Here is a 17,908-nt window from a genome sequence, read left to right on the forward strand (position 1 = left end):
GCAGTACAGGAATGAAGAGGTGCTGATGTACTGAAGAGCTAGCGAATGAAGCAACATCCTGGGGACACGCATATCTCACACCCACCATATACTATTGAGAAAGACAATACCACATATGAAAAGTTGCAAACCAGGGTCTCCATTAATGAATTAAAGACAACCTGAAACTTGCTGTACCTTTTACACTCATGATAATCTTTAGTTTTATTTTTTTTCAAAAGTGTTCACAGCCTTTAATACTGGCTATGAGGAGACCCTCCATAATGTGGTGTTGTTGTCACTGTGCCATCCTACAGCACACTCATCCCATCTCGGAGTGTAGCGCTGGCTCATTGGCTATGCAGGTCGTCGAGCTTCGGTGCTGACAATGTCATGCTCCTCCGTTATGACAGATTGGGAAAGTGATTAAAACTATAGATTAGCTACAGATTCATCAGGAGCGTTCCTGGAAGGACACACAAGCTGTGGTGGCGGGCCTGGCAGGAGAGGGACAGGTGCCAGGATTACAGCACCGGGCTACAGTGCAGGAGTGACAGTTCAGCCTCTTCTGTGCATTAATTTCCTACTTCTTCTAACTTTTTGTTGAGACAGAACTTTCACATCAGGACTGAATGCAAAGCAAGTGATGAGCTGGCAGAAGTGAGCCTGAGCCAAGTGCCATCACCTGACAGTGCCCCCAGACATTAACCACGAAATTAGGATAACCGCCGGGCACTATAAAATAAGATTATGGATAAAACTGATGGATTATAGTGGATTGCCTCATATATACAATATTACACTGCAATGCCTATGGAGTGGAGCGTGCTGGACAGAATCTGCCACCTTTACAGTGGGGACATTAAATCTATCTATCTATCTATCTATTACTTTTATGTAAAATGCCATGATTGCAGCAATACCTGGTTATAGGCTCATGGAGGGGCTGCTTCACTAAAGTCATATTGGAGTCAATACTGGCATCTTCTTATGTAAGTTTTAATCATTGTATAAAAGAAAAGCTCTGCTTGCTGTCAGTGAATGAGAACACTCCTATGTACCAGGGTGGCCATAAAATAACCTCAGGTGTTTGGAGTCGTGTGCAGGCTGACCCAATGGACGGAATTGCCTGAAAATTTGTATGTGTGCTAATCAAGGCATGGGAAAACGGACGGCATAAAAAAAATGTAATACCAAAACTCCCCACCAGGGGATAATGTGGTGCTGTACAGTAAACATCCCTTATTCTCTACTCAGTCTCACTCAGTCGTCATGATGCCTGTCTCTTTGCCAGATCGTGTGCATCTAGTGAGGTTGTTTTATGAGAATGCCGGGAATGCCACAGCTGCCCCGAGAGCTTTTCGTCATTTCAAAGACCTGCATACAGGTGCCGGCCCAATGTCTGTAACGTCGCTGAGACAAATGATGAAACGTTTTGAGGCAACTGGGTTATTGAGTGTGCAACCAGGCCACGGCCGACTACCTGTACACACCGAGGACATGGAGGATATTGCTGCAACTGTTGAGGAACAGAGCACCAGTAGTCATAGCGGTAACTGCAGTGCATGCAATGTTTCCGGGCAATTGGGCCTCCCATACAGTACCATGTGGAAAGTTCTGTGGGGGTTCCGCTGCATTCGCCCAAGGTGACCATTTGGTGTGGGTACACCTCATCATTCATGATCGGACCATTCTTTTTCGAAGATTTGGGCCCAACTGGGGTTACTACCTGTTCCGTCACATCAGCGACTTACCGGACAATGCTGGAAACAGTGGTCGTTCCCCAACTCCAACAGCGGCAGTGTCTGCAGACGATCACCTTCATGCAGGATGGAGCTCCTCCTCACATCGCAAATCCTGTGAACACTCTTCGTGCACATTTTCCCGATGACAGGATTTTGAGCCGCTCATTCCCTACAGCGTGGCCACCACGCTCTCTGGATCTCACTCCTTGTGATTTCTGGTTGTGGGGACACTTGAAGGAGCGTGTTCATCGGGGGAATGTCGAAACCCTGCCTGACCTCAAAGACCGTATCACGTTGGAAGTGCGCAGCATCTCACCAGAGATGTTACATGCAAGCGTTGCGCACGTTCTGCATTGGATAACCATGCTCACCCTGCATGATGGCGGCCACATTGAAAAGTCATGCTAGTCGATGGTCCAAATGGGACATCCCCAAGTATTGACAGACGGGTTTTGCGCTGCGCGCTCACTGTACAGCGCCACATTATCCCCTAGTGGGGAGTTTTGGTATTAAATTATTATTTGGTATTTTCAGGCAATTCCGTCCATTAGGTCAGCCTGCACATGACTCTAAACACCTGAGATTATTTTAGGGCCACCCTGTACATTTAGAGGGAGCAAACCCATAGACAATGTGCTGTGAGCTAAATACAGCAGAAGCAGCTGCATACATCTCTTTGCTAGTTTCCAGTAAGACTGTTCAGCACACATAGAAGGGCCTGGATTTAGCACAAATCTATTCAATTATTGACAGCAGGGACAGCTATGTACAGGTTTGGTGCAGATAACCCAAAACTGATGTCATTTACTTATGCCAAACTCATATTTCTAAGACGGTGAGCAACTGAAACACAAAAAAGGGAATTTATCAAGCCCTGCAACCCATCTATAATTCAGTCCTCAGAAGAGTCACAAAATAGACTTTTGTGACTTTTGATTCTTATTTGCTCAAAAATTAGCTTTTTTACAACTCCAGATCTACTATGCCGAAAAAAGTCACATACAAAGTTGCAAATTATTTTTTTGCACGAAAAAGTGACATATAAAAAATTTGTTCCACCTTGCCACTTTAGGGTGCGTTCACACAGAGTTACTCTCCATGCTTTTTGTCCATTTTACACGTGTAAAAATACACGTGTAAAATGTAATTAGCCAAAGACGCGCACAAAAAGACGCGCGTTAAAAAAAAAAAGCCATTGAGCTCAGTGGCTAACTACATTTTACACGTGTATTTTAACACGTGTAAAATGGACAAAAAGCATGGAGCGTAAGGGTGCCTTCACACGGCGTAACGCGCTACCCATTGAAATCAATAGGTAAAAAAGCCTCTGTTTGATTTCAATGGGTAGCGCGCATATATCGGCACCTATTGAAATCAATGGACTCTGTTTTGAAGCGCCACACTCGGACACGTGTATACGTGTCTAAAGGCGTCGGCACGCTACGCCGTGTGAAGGCACCCTTACTCCGTGTGAAGGCACCCCTACTCTTAAGAAGGTGTGCAGTGGGTGGGGCGTACATTTCCCCAAAGCACAGAAACTGGCAGATTAATTTATGAGGAGGCGTGTACTATGTCATATATACGAAGCACACCCTCCGCTGGCCCCGTGGCTATGATGTCTGGCACGTGTAGCACCAGTCATAAATTTACCACAAATTTAAAGGGACACAGACTATAGCAAAATAAATGCAATAATTTACATAACTTTTTATTAAAGAATGGTTAAGCTTAATTTACAAATAACCCTTCCTATATCAGCTATACTATTATAGTGGAAGTTGGGTGTTTAATGATGGCGGTCACTCTGCTGCAGAGTGGCAGCCATAGCCATGTATAGTAATATAGAGTTGAGACCCAGAGCCAATGCCCGCGATCAGAGTCCACTCTAATCTAAAATCACAGGCATTACAATCCTCTATAGTTATAGGAATATAACTATTGAGGCTGGTCAAAAAATTACAGGTTCCAGCTCCGTAGAGGGGCTAATAAAATAGTAAAAAAAAAAATAAAAAAATTATATATATATATATATATATATATATATATATATATATAGACACGATAAAAAAAATTCTAATTAGCCCCATTCCCTAGGTTTCAAACAAACAAAAACAATCATAAACATATTAGGACCCCTTCACACGGAGTATATGCTGGCTGATTCGGAACGTGTAAACGTTCCGAATCAGCGGCGTTTAAAACAGATCCCTTTGCTTTCTATGGGAGGCGGCATATGTGCGCTCCCCATAGAAATGAATGGGCTGCTTTTTTCCATCCATGAAGAATAAGGCGTCAAAAATTATCAAGACTTCTTGAATTTAAGGCATGAAAAAATGTATTTTTTTAAACAAATTGGGATTTTTAGCAGTAAATAAAAACTTTTTGCTCGTTTATGCCAGCTGTGTCACTTTCCAGTTAGGGGACGTGAGAATGGGTATGAGATACATTTCCCACAACGGGCCTATGAAATAAACGGATGCCACACAAGATTCCGGCTTGTCAATGAAAACCAAGAATCATCACGGTTGTGTGAATATAACATAATACAGTTTACCTGTCCTAATACATTGTAACAAACTACTAACACAGGAGAGATATTGATATTTATGCCGCTACTGTGTTTGAAAAATAGTTTCTTCTCTTAACTTTGTTTCTGTAGCTTTTGTTTTTCCCTCCTCAGCACATTTCATATATGCTCCTGGTGATTTGTTTAGTTAATTATGCAGCAGTCCGTTAAGTATTGCGCACTATATTATTAGTTAATTATCTGCAGAACGCGCTGCGTTACACAGGGGCTGCCGCTCCCCGAGGACAGATCCTGCACACTTAGATTATACAACGTCTCCGCTGGGTGATTGCCATTGATTATGTGGGAGCAGGATTACGCGCCTGGCTTTAGGTTTCAGCCTCTCTTAAATTTCATCTCTCTAAACCGTATAAAGTGCGATACATTTCACGCGAGGAAACGGTTTATCAGAAACGATTGTAAGTTTAAATCACATTTATGTGTCGAGAGGAAGATAAATCTGCCCAAATTAAAGAGCTTCTCGGAGCTGCTTTTTTAGAAGCCAGATTTATGAAATGCGAGGTGTAATTAATACGCTGTAATAAAGCAGTTTATCAGGCTGCATGTACACATAGAATATCCTGAGCACGCCATGTCCAGCGTCTATATTCACATCTGTATCCCTGAGATGGTGCTGATTGTGGTGATTGGTATCCTGTTATAGAGCGATCTGTTATATCCTGTTATAGAACCTGCATGAAAAATATGTCTGCGGTGATGTCATGAAAAGTGATGAACAAGAGCAAGAAGATTGTAATTTCCTGAATTTCTGCCCCTAAGAGGAAGTAATTTATCAGCCCCTGACTTATACAAACACCTTCTCTACCTTAACCAAAATTAAAGGGCGTCTGCCACCAGAACCCAGCATGGCGACCCAGCTCAGCAGGTAAGTTAGGAATCAAGGCTGTGTGTGTTTTCTGGTTGTGAATCGGTGCCTCTGTTGTCAAGATATCACTATTATGGTAAATATGCAAATGAGATCTTTGGAGTAACAAGAGTGTTGTCATTGCTCCAAAGAAGTAAGCAGTAAAATACTCATTGCTCCATAGAGCTAATTTGCATATTCACCAAAACAGCAACCTCCCAGCAAATGATGCAGCAATTCACAAAGGGAGAAAACTGTCAAGTTACCTTAACCTATCTGTGGAGATGGGTTGGACTGGGCTGATCACCTGGATGCATAGTACAGAAAGGGCCACAGCAGGCTCTACCTGCTCAGGAGGCTGAGGACCTTTGGAGTCCAGGGTTCACTTCTTAGGGCTTTTTCAACTTGGTAGTGCCATCTTCTTTGGAGTGGCCTGCTGGGGGAGTAGCCTACCAGCCAGGGATAGGAATAGACTTGATAGACTGGTTAAAAGAGTCATCTCTGTCCTGGGGAGCCCTCTGGACCCAGTACAGGTGGTGGGTGATAGAAGGATACTGTCCGTGGTGAGCTCCATGCCGGAGAACAACTCCCATCTCATGCATGAAACTGTGACAGCACTGAGAAATACTGTCAGTGACCGACTGCTTCACCCCAAGTGTGACACGGAGCGCTATCGAAAGTCTTTCCTCCCCGCTGCGGTCAGACTGTACAACCAACATCGAGCTAACAGGAGATAATTCCATACAGAGAACTGAAAGATCTTTAAGTTGTGATATCCCTCCTACTACTTTTTTACCTTTACCTTTTTGTCTGTGCCTACTGTCACTGTTCTGCATCTACCTTGGAGCTTTTGTATTAGTATGTTGTATTATTATTGTATTATTATTGTATTATCTATGCTGCTGTAACTGAATTTCCCCATGGTGTGACTATTAAAGGATTATTTTATATGCTGGGCCCTGGTGACAGACTCTCTTTAAAGAGCAATCCAGAAACATATGCAAACTCCTACAAGTTCAGTTCCATATTTTTTGGGGAGCAGCATGTATAATACTTTAACTACATGAAGCTGAAGTGATATCATCTGTCTCAATCTACATGCCTACTTATTTATAGCTAGTGCCACCTAGCCATGTCTGCTGTCTCAGTGTATCTGTTAATTTGTATACGTCACATTGATGCATAGTTTTCCATCTCACCATGAGCTGTTTGATGCTAGAATGTTCCTCTGTCTCCCTCCCGTTCGTCGGTTCCTTGTGTACAATCTCCACACGGATGTCGTTCTTGGCAGACACTACGCCTTTCAGGTCTAGAGAATACACACATTTATAAGAGGCTAAAATTGGCAAATAGGTTGGCAATAAATAGTGCGAGATCTAAGTAACAGCATAATGGCCGATGTTTGCACCATGCATCACCTATTACAATACACTTTGTTTTAATGCGTTGCCATTATCAGGATCTTACTGTCAGGGAACTGGAATATTCACATTTACAATCATAGGCTGAAAAACATCACAAAACCAATAATTTTCAGCTAAAGGGATTATTATAATTGTATCCAGTCTAGACAATTCTAAACAGCCTGGGATCTGCACTGTCACATAGTACCACAAAGACTATAAAGACAGGAGAAAGATGGGTTTAGCTTACAAATGACTATCTAGACTGGACACAGTTGTAGCAAATCCTCAGCTGTGACTGTGTTATGACTGTGTGGGGTTTTAGCCTCTGGATATAAACAAGAATGGTCCCAAACAGAGGTGTGTAATGTAATCTGGACCCAAATGCAAAATATGTAACGGGTCCGCACTTACCATGTGCTATGTATAATACTAGTGTCTTTTTATGGGGTAGAGCAGCACCAGGGCCTGGTTACATTTGTTACTTCTGCACCCCCTATGGCTGACAACAAGTGGAGATCTTGAAAATGGTAAAAAAATATGTAATCATGAAGTCTACTAGGAAGTTACAGGACATTTTATTAAGAATAGGCTTTATTCATGTAAACCGGCCAATAAATAATGCAACCCCCTCACCTCAACCTTCCTAATGATACAATAATAACAATACTCACTTCTCTGGTTCCGAGCACAGCAAAATGCCACGATTGTAGCCATGAGGACCAGGAACGCCACTCCAGCGCCGACTGCAACACCAATGATGACCGTGACAGGGACGGATTCTGCAAGAGAAGAGGAGATGGTGAGCTGACACATTGGTCTGGAGGCCGATATTAATGAATATTTGTCACATTTATTCCAGTGCTGCAGATACTTGAAGTAACATGATCCATATATTAGTAACTCAGAGTAGCTGCCACAGTTCAGTCATTATGTCTTATTATGTCATCTAGCTAGCGTTATTTCCATTTGTCTGTATTGCTGTGGCAGACATTTCTGAAAAGTGACAGCAGTAAGTGCACATCAAGCACATGTATCATTGCATCAATGCATGACTCTGTATTTCTATGGATGTAAGTAGAGACCCAGGCCCGCGAGTAGAGCAAGACCACCACACAACAAACAGTAATAATAACCAAAGTCTAATAGAAACCACTTATATGCATAGACTTTGTGACCTGAGCATAGTTACACAATGAAAGTATTATATGATGGAGGAAGCCTGCAGAACAGATGGGGGCAGCTTTAATCTGTATCACTGGCCAGACCTTAATGGTCCATTCACACAAAGGAAAATAGTGAGGAATTTGGTGTGGCATTTCAGCGCTGAAAAAAAAGCCTCCCATTGGCTTCAATGGGTTCCTTTTTCTGCTAGTAGAATATGCTAGCAAAAAAAGAAACCCATTGAAGTCAATGGTAGGCTTTTTTTCAGCGCTGAAATTCTACACCAAATTCCTCACCATTTTCCTCCGTGTGAATGGCCCCTAATGGTACTCAGTAATATTGCTATTCTTATGGACACTCTACACAGCAGCAATGACTTTGAACTGGAGAGCAGTGTAGGATTCAGATCTAAGTAGGATGTTCTTATGATCCCCTATGTGGGGTAGAAGACTACCTTATTTACACTATGCACATAGGACATTCACTAACTCTTATTCATTGTCTACTGCCCTTGGATTACACTGATACTCTAGTCACATCCAGAGCAGCCTTTACAATGTAGCATTGGGAGTTCTAGTTTTCCACTGAGTCATCATTGTTACCATAGATTCCACAAGATTATAACAGCTTGGTCAACTATATTAATCTTTTCTATTCCGTATTATTGATATATACCACTGTCTGCACTAAGGAGTCCTATGGCTCATATACTGCTCTTTACAGACCCCATGTAGTCTGTGCCCTCAGTATACCGCACTAGTGCACAATACAACAGCATGTCCAGTATGATATATAAAGTGATACTAGTCGTATTGGGGGGTCATGTAGACTTGGTAATGGGGATATCTAGAAGCAGATAAGTGAATACAGGATATTGAGGGAAAACAAGCCCATCACCTTCTGCCAATAAAAGCTAGAATTAATTTGCATATAATATTAGCTCATTTACAATCGCACACGTTCATTTATTATCACGTTCCACACAACTCAGCTACAAATTTCACAGAATAAATTGTGCTTGTCTTACCGAATGATGAATCCCTCTACCAGGAATAAAAAATGAGTTGGAAATATATCACTGAGATGTCTTGAGTAAGATCTAATTTTCCTCTGTCTTCCATCACCCAGCTTTCCTCAGAGTCTGAATGGCATAATTCTCTTCTGAATTACAGTCCATATTTTTCTCATTCTCCCTTGGTCTTACCGTTCTGCACGTTTCATTGTCAGTCTTTACTGTAGTTATTCTATTCTATTCCTAAACATTGATTGTCGTTTAGCTTTTTACAGACCCTTAATGGCATAACAATTTATAGCGCAGATCATCATTTGTCTCTGTCATTACTTACTTTGTATTGTGTCAATTTTTGCTATAGATGAGGCCCGGTTCACATCTGCCTTCGGGTTTCCGTTCAGGGAGTCCAGTTGGGGACCCCCCGAACAGAAACCTATATGCATAAAAAAAGCGGTCACCTATGGAAACCCATGGACCCCATAGACTATAATGGAGTCCGTGTGGTTTCCACACGAAAAATGCGGAGAAAAAAGTGCTGCTTGCAGGAACGGAATGGCCCGAACGTACATTTGAACCGGGCCTTAGACATTCTAATCTTGAATCAGGGGGCTCAGGATGAACAGAGGTTCTTCTTAGATATGATAATGCTGTAGAGCTGTATTTAGCTGTATTTATTATAAGGTAAGGACAGTATATTCACATTCGGGAAGGAATTTCTCAGGATTAATCTGTAAAGACAACTATTATGAACCTGAAATGTTTATCTTAAAGCAAATGTGAGATTTTTTTCCTTGCTTTACAATATTATTCCTGCATTAAGAGTCTGGCGTTGTTCTTTACTTTGGTCTTCTTTCATCTACATGGTAGTAAGTAACTGTGTGTCTGCCATAGATTTAAGGGATCCTATCATTAAAACGCAATTTTTTTGTGACTAACATGTAGGAATAGTCTAAAGAAAGGCTATTCTTCTTCTCCTAACTTTAGATGTCTTCTCCGTGAAATTCTGGTTTTTATCGGTATGCAAATGAGTTCTCTCAGTAAGAAGTAAGTAAGCGGACATTTTCGCCAAGACGCGTGAAGAAGCCATTCCTGAAGAAGATGGAAGCGACGCTGGAGAATTCTCTCGCAGCATTGGGGACACCCCCAGTGCAGTTTGAGCACTGGGGCCCGCCCCCAGTGCTGCGAGAGAACTCATTTGCATACCGATGAAAACCGGGATTTACCGAACGGCGGCATGGAGAAGACTTCTAAAGGTAGGAGAAGAATAGCCTTTCTTAAGGCTATTCCTACGTTAGTCACAAAAAATTGTGTTTTAATGATAGGATCCCTTTAAGTGCATCCTACTTACTTGTGTTAGTGTACTGCTATGCATATACTCCAGTAGGATATATCCCCAGAATACCAGGTTGTATAGCCCCATGAACACATGACTGTAGTCTTGGTCTATGTGCTATTCATATCATTGACCCGTAATAATGGATGGCATACAGACCCATGCTTTTCTATTGCACCATGCATATGGCTATATTTTTTACAGATCTATGTGAAAGCCACATGTTTTGTTCTGTCAGGTATCAGTATAATCTCTGTTCCATTTTCCAGTGATCTGAACAGGACTACAGTTATGTGCATGGCACCCAAGGCTATGTGGATGGAAGCTTCTGATGGTGGGCTGCCCCTTCAAGAACTATGTTATTCCAAGACAGTGACGTGTAAACAGCAAGTGATACTTTGTGTCTATAGGGAAATATATAAGACAAAGATAAACATCTGTTGGAGCTGAAGATGAACAATGCCTGTGATTTTCTCACCTATGTCCATCCCTCAGCAAAATTTCTGAAATGAGCATTCCATAGGGAATAAATAACAAAATCTAAACTAAATAGAATCACTTGAGTCATATTTTTCTATCAAGTTCAAAAGAATTGTTATTAGGAAAGCTGGGTAGCTGTCAGTGCATTGCATGTTAAACTTTCTTAAAGTCCTGAATGGCAAGTCCAGAGGCCATGTGACCAAAGAAGAGGGTGTCACATGACAAGTGACATGGTGGTCCTGTGTGTCCATCCCCCATTGATCTACTAATACTAATACTTGATAGGTCATCAAGTTAAAAATTCCTAAAACCCTGATTAGGCTAAAGTCTCATGATGTGGAAACATTTTTTTGTTGCAGATTTTGCTGATTTTTTTTGAGACAAAGTCAGGAGTGGATTGAAAAGGAATGGAAAGTATAAAGGAAGCTCTTAGATTTTTCCCTTCTGTTAAATCTACTCCTGGCTTTGGCTTAAAAAACCACAGCAAAATCTGCAACAAAAAAAGCTGTGTTTCCGCAACATGCCGCATTAGGCTTAATTTTGCATATTTTCTACTCTGCTATCTATCCAATCTGAAATTGTAAGGAGTATGTTCATTTGTTGTAGAAATGTCTGAGTGTCCCATTTATTTGACTGGAAACTGCAGGAATTCATTGCGCAGAAACAACTCCATTCAAATGTATGAAAGTGATTTTCAGACACAGACATTTATGAAACATATCTTGTACATTACGGTAAGGGTACAACAGTCATTGTTATCACCAAGCTTTCATAGCATCCTGAATGGTTTATCTGCCTAGTCAGTCAGTGATACATCTTCTCTTATATCTGCCATTCAGGAATTTAAGAAAGTTGTGTGACTTGCACTTGGGTTTCCATTCTTCAGGTCCACTTGGGGACCCTAAAAAGGAAACCCAATCTGCTTAAAAGGTGGTTACCCCCGGACCCCATAGAGTATAAAGGGGTCGTCTGCTTGCAGGACTTTTCTCTCCACATTTTTCAAGCAGATTCCAAGACAGAATCCCCAAATGGAAACCATTCGCTGGTGTGAACCTATCCTTAGAAAGCTTGGTGACATCCAATGTTAAAGATGTACAGGAATCCATATTGGATATCACCCAGTTTTCCAGGAAGATAGATGACTCACGTAAGTCCTATTTACTGGGGATTTGTTATTTTGGAGAGGGAAATGCTCTTGAGGTACATAAATATATGAAGCTACGTTACCTGTGAATTTACAGACATTTCTAAAGTAACATAATGTAAGAGACTGAGAAGTGTGGAAAGTTCTCTTGAGTCTTCTGCCCCGGGAATCAGACACCATCTTGGTCACTCATCATGGTGGACACACACAGAGAACAGGGGATATTCACCTGGACGTTAGAAATCCATACCTGGTTCCACACTTGCTCCTGACCGCGCGTTCCGACCTGTTTAAAGATAAAACAGGTGTCTATAGCCTGGCACGGCTGAATTTTCTGCATGCTACTACATAAGATTTACTGAGGACTCGGCTAATGTCAATGACAAATAGAGGGGGAGGGGAGGGGGGTCACTCATACACCGGCATTAAATCAGCGTTATTTCTGAGCCACCCTGAGTGGCGCCCGTATTTTAGGTCCATTCCTTCTGATTAGAGGCAGAACACATTTTCCTACATCTGAGCCTTGAAAATATATAATCTACTTAATAAAAAGTGACACTCAATCAAAACTATTTAGGCTGAGCGCTCCGGACGGGAGAGATTTAGGGGTCCTGGGTGAGGGATGACATTTTAATGGATTCCTTCTCAAGGCAAAAGAGCAAGAATCCATTCGGGACGTCGGCCCGTTTTGGGCACTGAGCCCAAAGAAAGGAGAAAAAAAAAATGCTGATGAATCTCCAAATGTAAATGACCAGAATTGAGTCAGTGAATAGCTGCAGTCATTTAGAAGTCTGTAAAAAGCGCAGTTCTATCCTCCATATCCTCCCAAAGAATCCCCCACACCTAGGAGAGTTTAAAGGGGCTCCAAACAGCTTTGTAATATAAATCTTACTTCTATTTTCTCCATTCACTAAAAACAGCCTGTAGTGTAAAGAATAGAGGGTAACATTCTGGTTGTCTCCAAACAAAGGTGTAACTGTGTCCCAGTGCAAAACAAATGGGACCCTCTCAGGGTTCAGGGCCCTATAGCAATTGCTACCTCTGCACACCAGATAGCTATGCCCCTATCTCCAAGATCTCATCTTGCTGTCAGTAAATTGACATATGTTAGTAATATCCACAGACTGGTGACTTTGTTAGCCTACATACGTTGTAAATGATCATGTGATGTTGGGTTTTTGTAACAGACATCACACAGCCCCATTACTTTTGATTTCTGTGAATGGAGGCTATTGATTTCTGTGAATACCGCAGATCATAAATTTATTGGTCAGGCTCTATTTATTGTCTGTATTATTATTATTATTATTTATTTGCTTATATAGCACCATTAATTCCATGGTCTGTATTCAAGGCTCCCTCCATACTCTGTAATGAAAAAGGCTGCCCCTTGGGTGCAAAACAGGATGCATAAAAGATACGGTGTTCACAGCTGTTTTGCACTTCTATCATGTGAATATAGGTTTAGGTTCAGGTCACACATTGGGGAAATGCAGCGTTTTTGGATGTTACAAAAACAAAGTGGAAAAAAATTATATTACAAACAACTTTTTACTGAAGGTGATAGATTGCATTTGCTGCACACAGTACAATCTGCTCCACAGTGATCCCCACACAGTATAATCTGCTCCACAGATGGGTGCCCACAGAGAGGGCTCTGAGTGCCACCTCTGGCACGCTTGTCATAGGTTCGCCATCACGGATATATACAATAGTATCAATAATCACTCCCATCCTCAGGCTCGCTTCACATCTGCACCTGATCTCTGTACAGGCATCCCATTCACGTCTCTGCATTTATTGCCCTTTTCAGACTCGCGAGTTTACTAAGGTAACTGCTTTTTTATGCGGATTAGGTTTCCATTTGGGAAGGGGGTCCCCAAGTGGACTTCCCCGAATGGAAACCCGTGCTTCGATGTGAACCGGACCTCATAGTATCATTTCTAGTATTTCTAGACTAGATCCATTTCTTTCTTCAGATTCTCTGACAGAAAGCAGATATTAAATAAGCACAAGGGACAGATTGAAGAAAAATGTCTTAAAAAGCTTTTAGTCGCCCACAGCAACCAATCACAATGCAGAGTTCATTTCTTATAGTGCTGTGCTGGATTGGTTACTATGGGCAACTAAAACAATATGGCGGATTTCATAAATCTACCCTATTAGAAAGTTGTAGAAGTTTCTTCAATGAATCAGCTTCACCTATTGCATCGGCCCTCCACTGTGAGACATTACATGTATCTGCCCTGGGACTTGCAGCCTGCCGGAATAATAAAATCTATATCTAGTGCACAATTTGGTTAATGCCATCACTTTGTGTGACAGGATCTTGACGCCTGTGACTGTGGGATCGGTATCGTGCTCCAGCAGACAGCACAAGACACTTTTAATTTGTGTCATTTTTTTCAATTTGTGTCTTGTGTGACAGATGTCGTCCTATGTCGCTGCCTTGTGGGTCCAGATTAAGAAAGCGGTCGGAGACTTTATTAGTTTTTACAGGAGAGAAAAAACGACAAACCTCTGACGCTTTACCTTAAGTGTCTCTTTTCAAGGTTAGTGATGGACGGTTAATGCTACAAATCCTTCACAGGACACAGAGTTTTGCCCTCCAACATAAAAGGATATATCATCTGCTAATTCATTAAAGGTTCTAGTTTATATCTGTGTCTGGGAGAGCTGGGTGACAAGTACTATGCCACTGCTACAGTTTATATCTGTGTCTGGGAGAGCTGGGTGACAAGTACTATGCCACTGCTACAGTTTATATCTGTGTCTGGGAGAGCTGGGTGACAAGTACTATGCCTCTGCTACAGTTTATATCTGTGTCTGGGAGAGCTGGGTGACAAGTACTATGCCACTGCTACAGTTTATATCTGTGTCTGGGAGAGCTGGGTGACAAGTACTATGCCTCTGCTACAGTTTATATCTGTGTCTGGGAGAGCTGGGTGACAAGTACTATGCCACTGCTACAGTTTATATCTGTGTCTGGGAGAGCTGGGTGACAAGTACTATGCCTCTGCTACAGTTTATATCTGTGTCTGGGAGAGCTGGGTGACAAGTACTATGCCACTGCTACAGTTTATATCTCAGTCTGGGAGAGCTGGGTGACAAGTACTATGCCACTGCTACAGTTCCCTCAGTAGTTACCACTCAGCATATTTAACACAGCTTCACTAGTACGTTTTACCATTTGGAACTTTGGGAAAGCTGGGTGTCAGTCCTTGTGGATACTGTAATGGTGATTATAATTAGAGATGAGCGAACACTAAAATGTTCGAGGTTCGAAATTCGATTCGAACAGCCGCTCACTGTTCGAGTGTTCGAATGGGTTTCGAACCCCATTATAGTCTATGGGGAACATAAACTCGTTAAGGGGGAAACCCAAATTCGTGTCTGGAGGGTCACCAAGTACACTATGACACCCCAGGAAATGATACCAACACCCTGGAATGACACTGGGACAGCAGGGGAAGCATGTCTGGGGGTATAAAAGTCACTTTATTTCATGGAAATCCCTGTCAGTTTGCGATTTTCGCAAGCTAACTTTTCCCCATAGAAATGCATTGGCCAGTGCTGATTGGCCAGAGTATGGAACTCGACCAATCAGCGCTGGCTCTGCTGGAGGAGGCGGAGTCTAAGATCGCTCCACACCAGTCTCCATTCAGGTCCGACCTTAGACTCCGCCTCCTCCGGCAGAGCCAGCGCTGATTGGCCGAAGGCTGGCCAATGCATTCCTATGCGAATGCAGAGACTTAGCAGTGCTGAGTCAGTTTTGCTCAACTACACATCTGATGCACACTCGGCACTGCTACATCAGATGTAGCAATCTGATGTAGCAGAGCCGAGGGTGCACTAGAACCCCTGTGCAAACTCAGTTCACGCTAATAGAATGCATTGGCCAGCGCTGATTGGCCAATGCATTCTATTAGCCCGATGAAATAGAGCTGAATGTGTGTGCTAAGCACACACATTCAGCACTGCTTCATCACGCCAATACAATGCATTAGCCAGTGCTGATTGGCCAGAGTACGGAATTCGGCCAATCAGCGCTGGCTCTGCTGGAGGAGGCGGAGTCTAAGGTCGGACCTGAATGGAGACTGGTGTGGAGCGATCTTAGACTCCGCTTCCTCCAGCAGAGCCAGCGCTGATTGGCCGAATTCCGTACTCTGGCCAATCAGCGCTGGCCAATGCATTCTATTAGCCCGATGAAGTAGAGCTGAATGTGTGTAAGCACACACATTCAGCTCTACTTCATCGGGCTAATAGAATGCATTGGCCAATCAGCGCTGGCCAATGCATTCTATTAGCTTGATGAAGCAGAGTGTGCACAAGGGTTCAAGCGCACCCTCGGCTCTGATGTAGCAGAGCCGAGGGTGCACAAGGGTTCAAGTGCACCCTCGGCTCTCCTACATCAGAGCCGAGGGTGCGCTTGAACCCTTGTGCAGCCTCGGCTCTGCTACATCAGAGCCGAGGGTGCGCTTGAACCCTTGTGCACACTCTGCTTCATCAAGCTAATAGAATGCATTGGCCAGCACTGATTGGCCAGAGTACGGAATTCGGCCAATCAGCGCTGGCCAATGCATCCCTATGGGAAAAAGTTTATCACAATTACACACCCGATAGAGCCCCAAAAAGTTATTTTTAATAACATTCCCCCCTAAATAAAGGTTATCCCTAGCTATCCCTGCCTGTACAGCTATCCCTGTCTCATAGTCACAAAGTTCACATTCTCATATGACCCGGATTTGAAATCCACTATTCGTCTAAAATGGAGGTCACCTGATTTCGGCAGCCAATGACTTTTTCCAATTTTTTTCAATGCCCCCGGTGTCGTAGTTCCTGTCCCACCTCCCCTGCGCTGTTATTGGTGCAAAAAAGGCGCCAGGGAAGGTGGGAGGGGAATCTAATTTTGGCGCACTTTACCACGTGGTGTTCGATTCGAACATGGCGAACACCCTGATATCCGATCGAACATGTGTTCGATAGAACACTGTTCGCTCATCTCTAATTATAATGACTGTAATCCAATTTCCTGGAGGGTCTCATTGAGTTTTTACAATGAATGGGTGTTCAGGCTTCTTATGGTAAACAGCTATGGGGGGTGATGGCAGGGATTGGCACAGAGGTTGCATTCACTTTTCAATGGAGGCGAGAGACTGTTGAGTTCTAGACATTCTGCCCAGTTGACAGATTTAGAGAGGGGGAGTATCATTGGACTTAGAGAAGTAGGATGGCCATCTTGCAGAATTGCCTGAAATCTAGGCTGTTCTGATGGAGCTGTTGATCAGGTGTTCAGAGCAGTAGTGGGGGTGTTCATACACATGAAGAACAGGTTCAGGACATTCCAGACAGACCACCAGAAGAGAGGATTGTTTAATTTGCTGAAAAGCTCCCACAATTTCCTTGTCCACCATTCAGACACAGGTGGCGCCTTCATTGCACAGCCCGCTCTCTGCCCAGAATATTTCCAGACACTTAGCAGAAGGAAATTTGGTGTCACAGCGCCCATTACATGTCCTGTCATTAACAGTCACTCACTACTGCCTTCTTTTTTTCAGTACTGTCATGTAGAAGAAAACTGGACTACTGTGAACTGGAACCTAATAGTTTATAGCGATCAATCCATGTTCTCTTTAAGGTCCAACAATGGTTGGGCTCAAGTATGGTGATCTTGTGGTAACTGCTTCAATCCTTCCTATGAGGTGGAGTGACATACTGCTCCAACTGCTGATGTGACGATCTGGGAAGCCATCACAATAGTCAGTCATGCCTAGTAGTGATATGAAGGACACTAACAACATGCGTTGTCTCTCATGGCACAGCTTCTAACTTTATTGCTAAGGCTAAGTCCTGCACAGAGTGGAAGGTGCAGGGATATGGCTGTATAGTACAGTGGAGGGTGCAGAAATATGGCTGTATAGCAGAGTGGAGAGTGCAGAGATATGGCTGTATAGCAGAGTGGAGGGTGCAGGGATATGGCTGTATAGCAGAATGGAGGGTGCAGAGATATGGCTGTATAGCAGAGTAGAAGGTGCAGAGATATGGCTGTATAGCAGAGTGGAGAGTGCAGAGATATGGCTGTATAGCAGAGTGGAGGGTGCTGGAATATTGCTGTATAGCAGAGTGGAGAGTGCAGGGATAATGCTGTATAGTAGAGTGGAGGGTGTAGAGATATGGCTGTATAGTAGAATGGAGGGTGCAGAGATATATCTGTATA

The 17,908-nt window shown here is 43.0% G+C and overlaps 1 protein-coding gene across 2 annotated transcripts in view; it reads right to left on the bottom strand.

Moving 5' to 3' along the window:
* Window positions 1–17,908, bottom strand: part of KIRREL3 (kirre like nephrin family adhesion molecule 3) — a 628,687-nt gene that overhangs the window by 12,741 nt on the left and 598,038 nt on the right. The window contains exons 13-15 of one of the 2 annotated variants that reach the window (XM_075280132.1): window positions 11,942–11,977; window positions 7,233–7,340; window positions 6,355–6,464 (exon numbers count right to left, since the gene is read on the bottom strand). In XM_075280132.1, the coding sequence (XP_075136233.1) occupies window positions 6,355–6,464; window positions 7,233–7,340; window positions 11,942–11,977 (254 nt within the window). The remainder of the gene's footprint in view (window positions 1–6,354; window positions 6,465–7,232; window positions 7,341–11,941; window positions 11,978–17,908) is intronic. The other variant, XM_075280134.1, reaches the window with a different exon arrangement.

The sequence above is a fragment of the Leptodactylus fuscus genome, chromosome 6 (assembly GCF_031893055.1).
Source record: "Leptodactylus fuscus isolate aLepFus1 chromosome 6, aLepFus1.hap2, whole genome shotgun sequence".
NCBI classification, from domain to species: Eukaryota; Metazoa; Chordata; class Amphibia; order Anura; family Leptodactylidae; genus Leptodactylus; species Leptodactylus fuscus.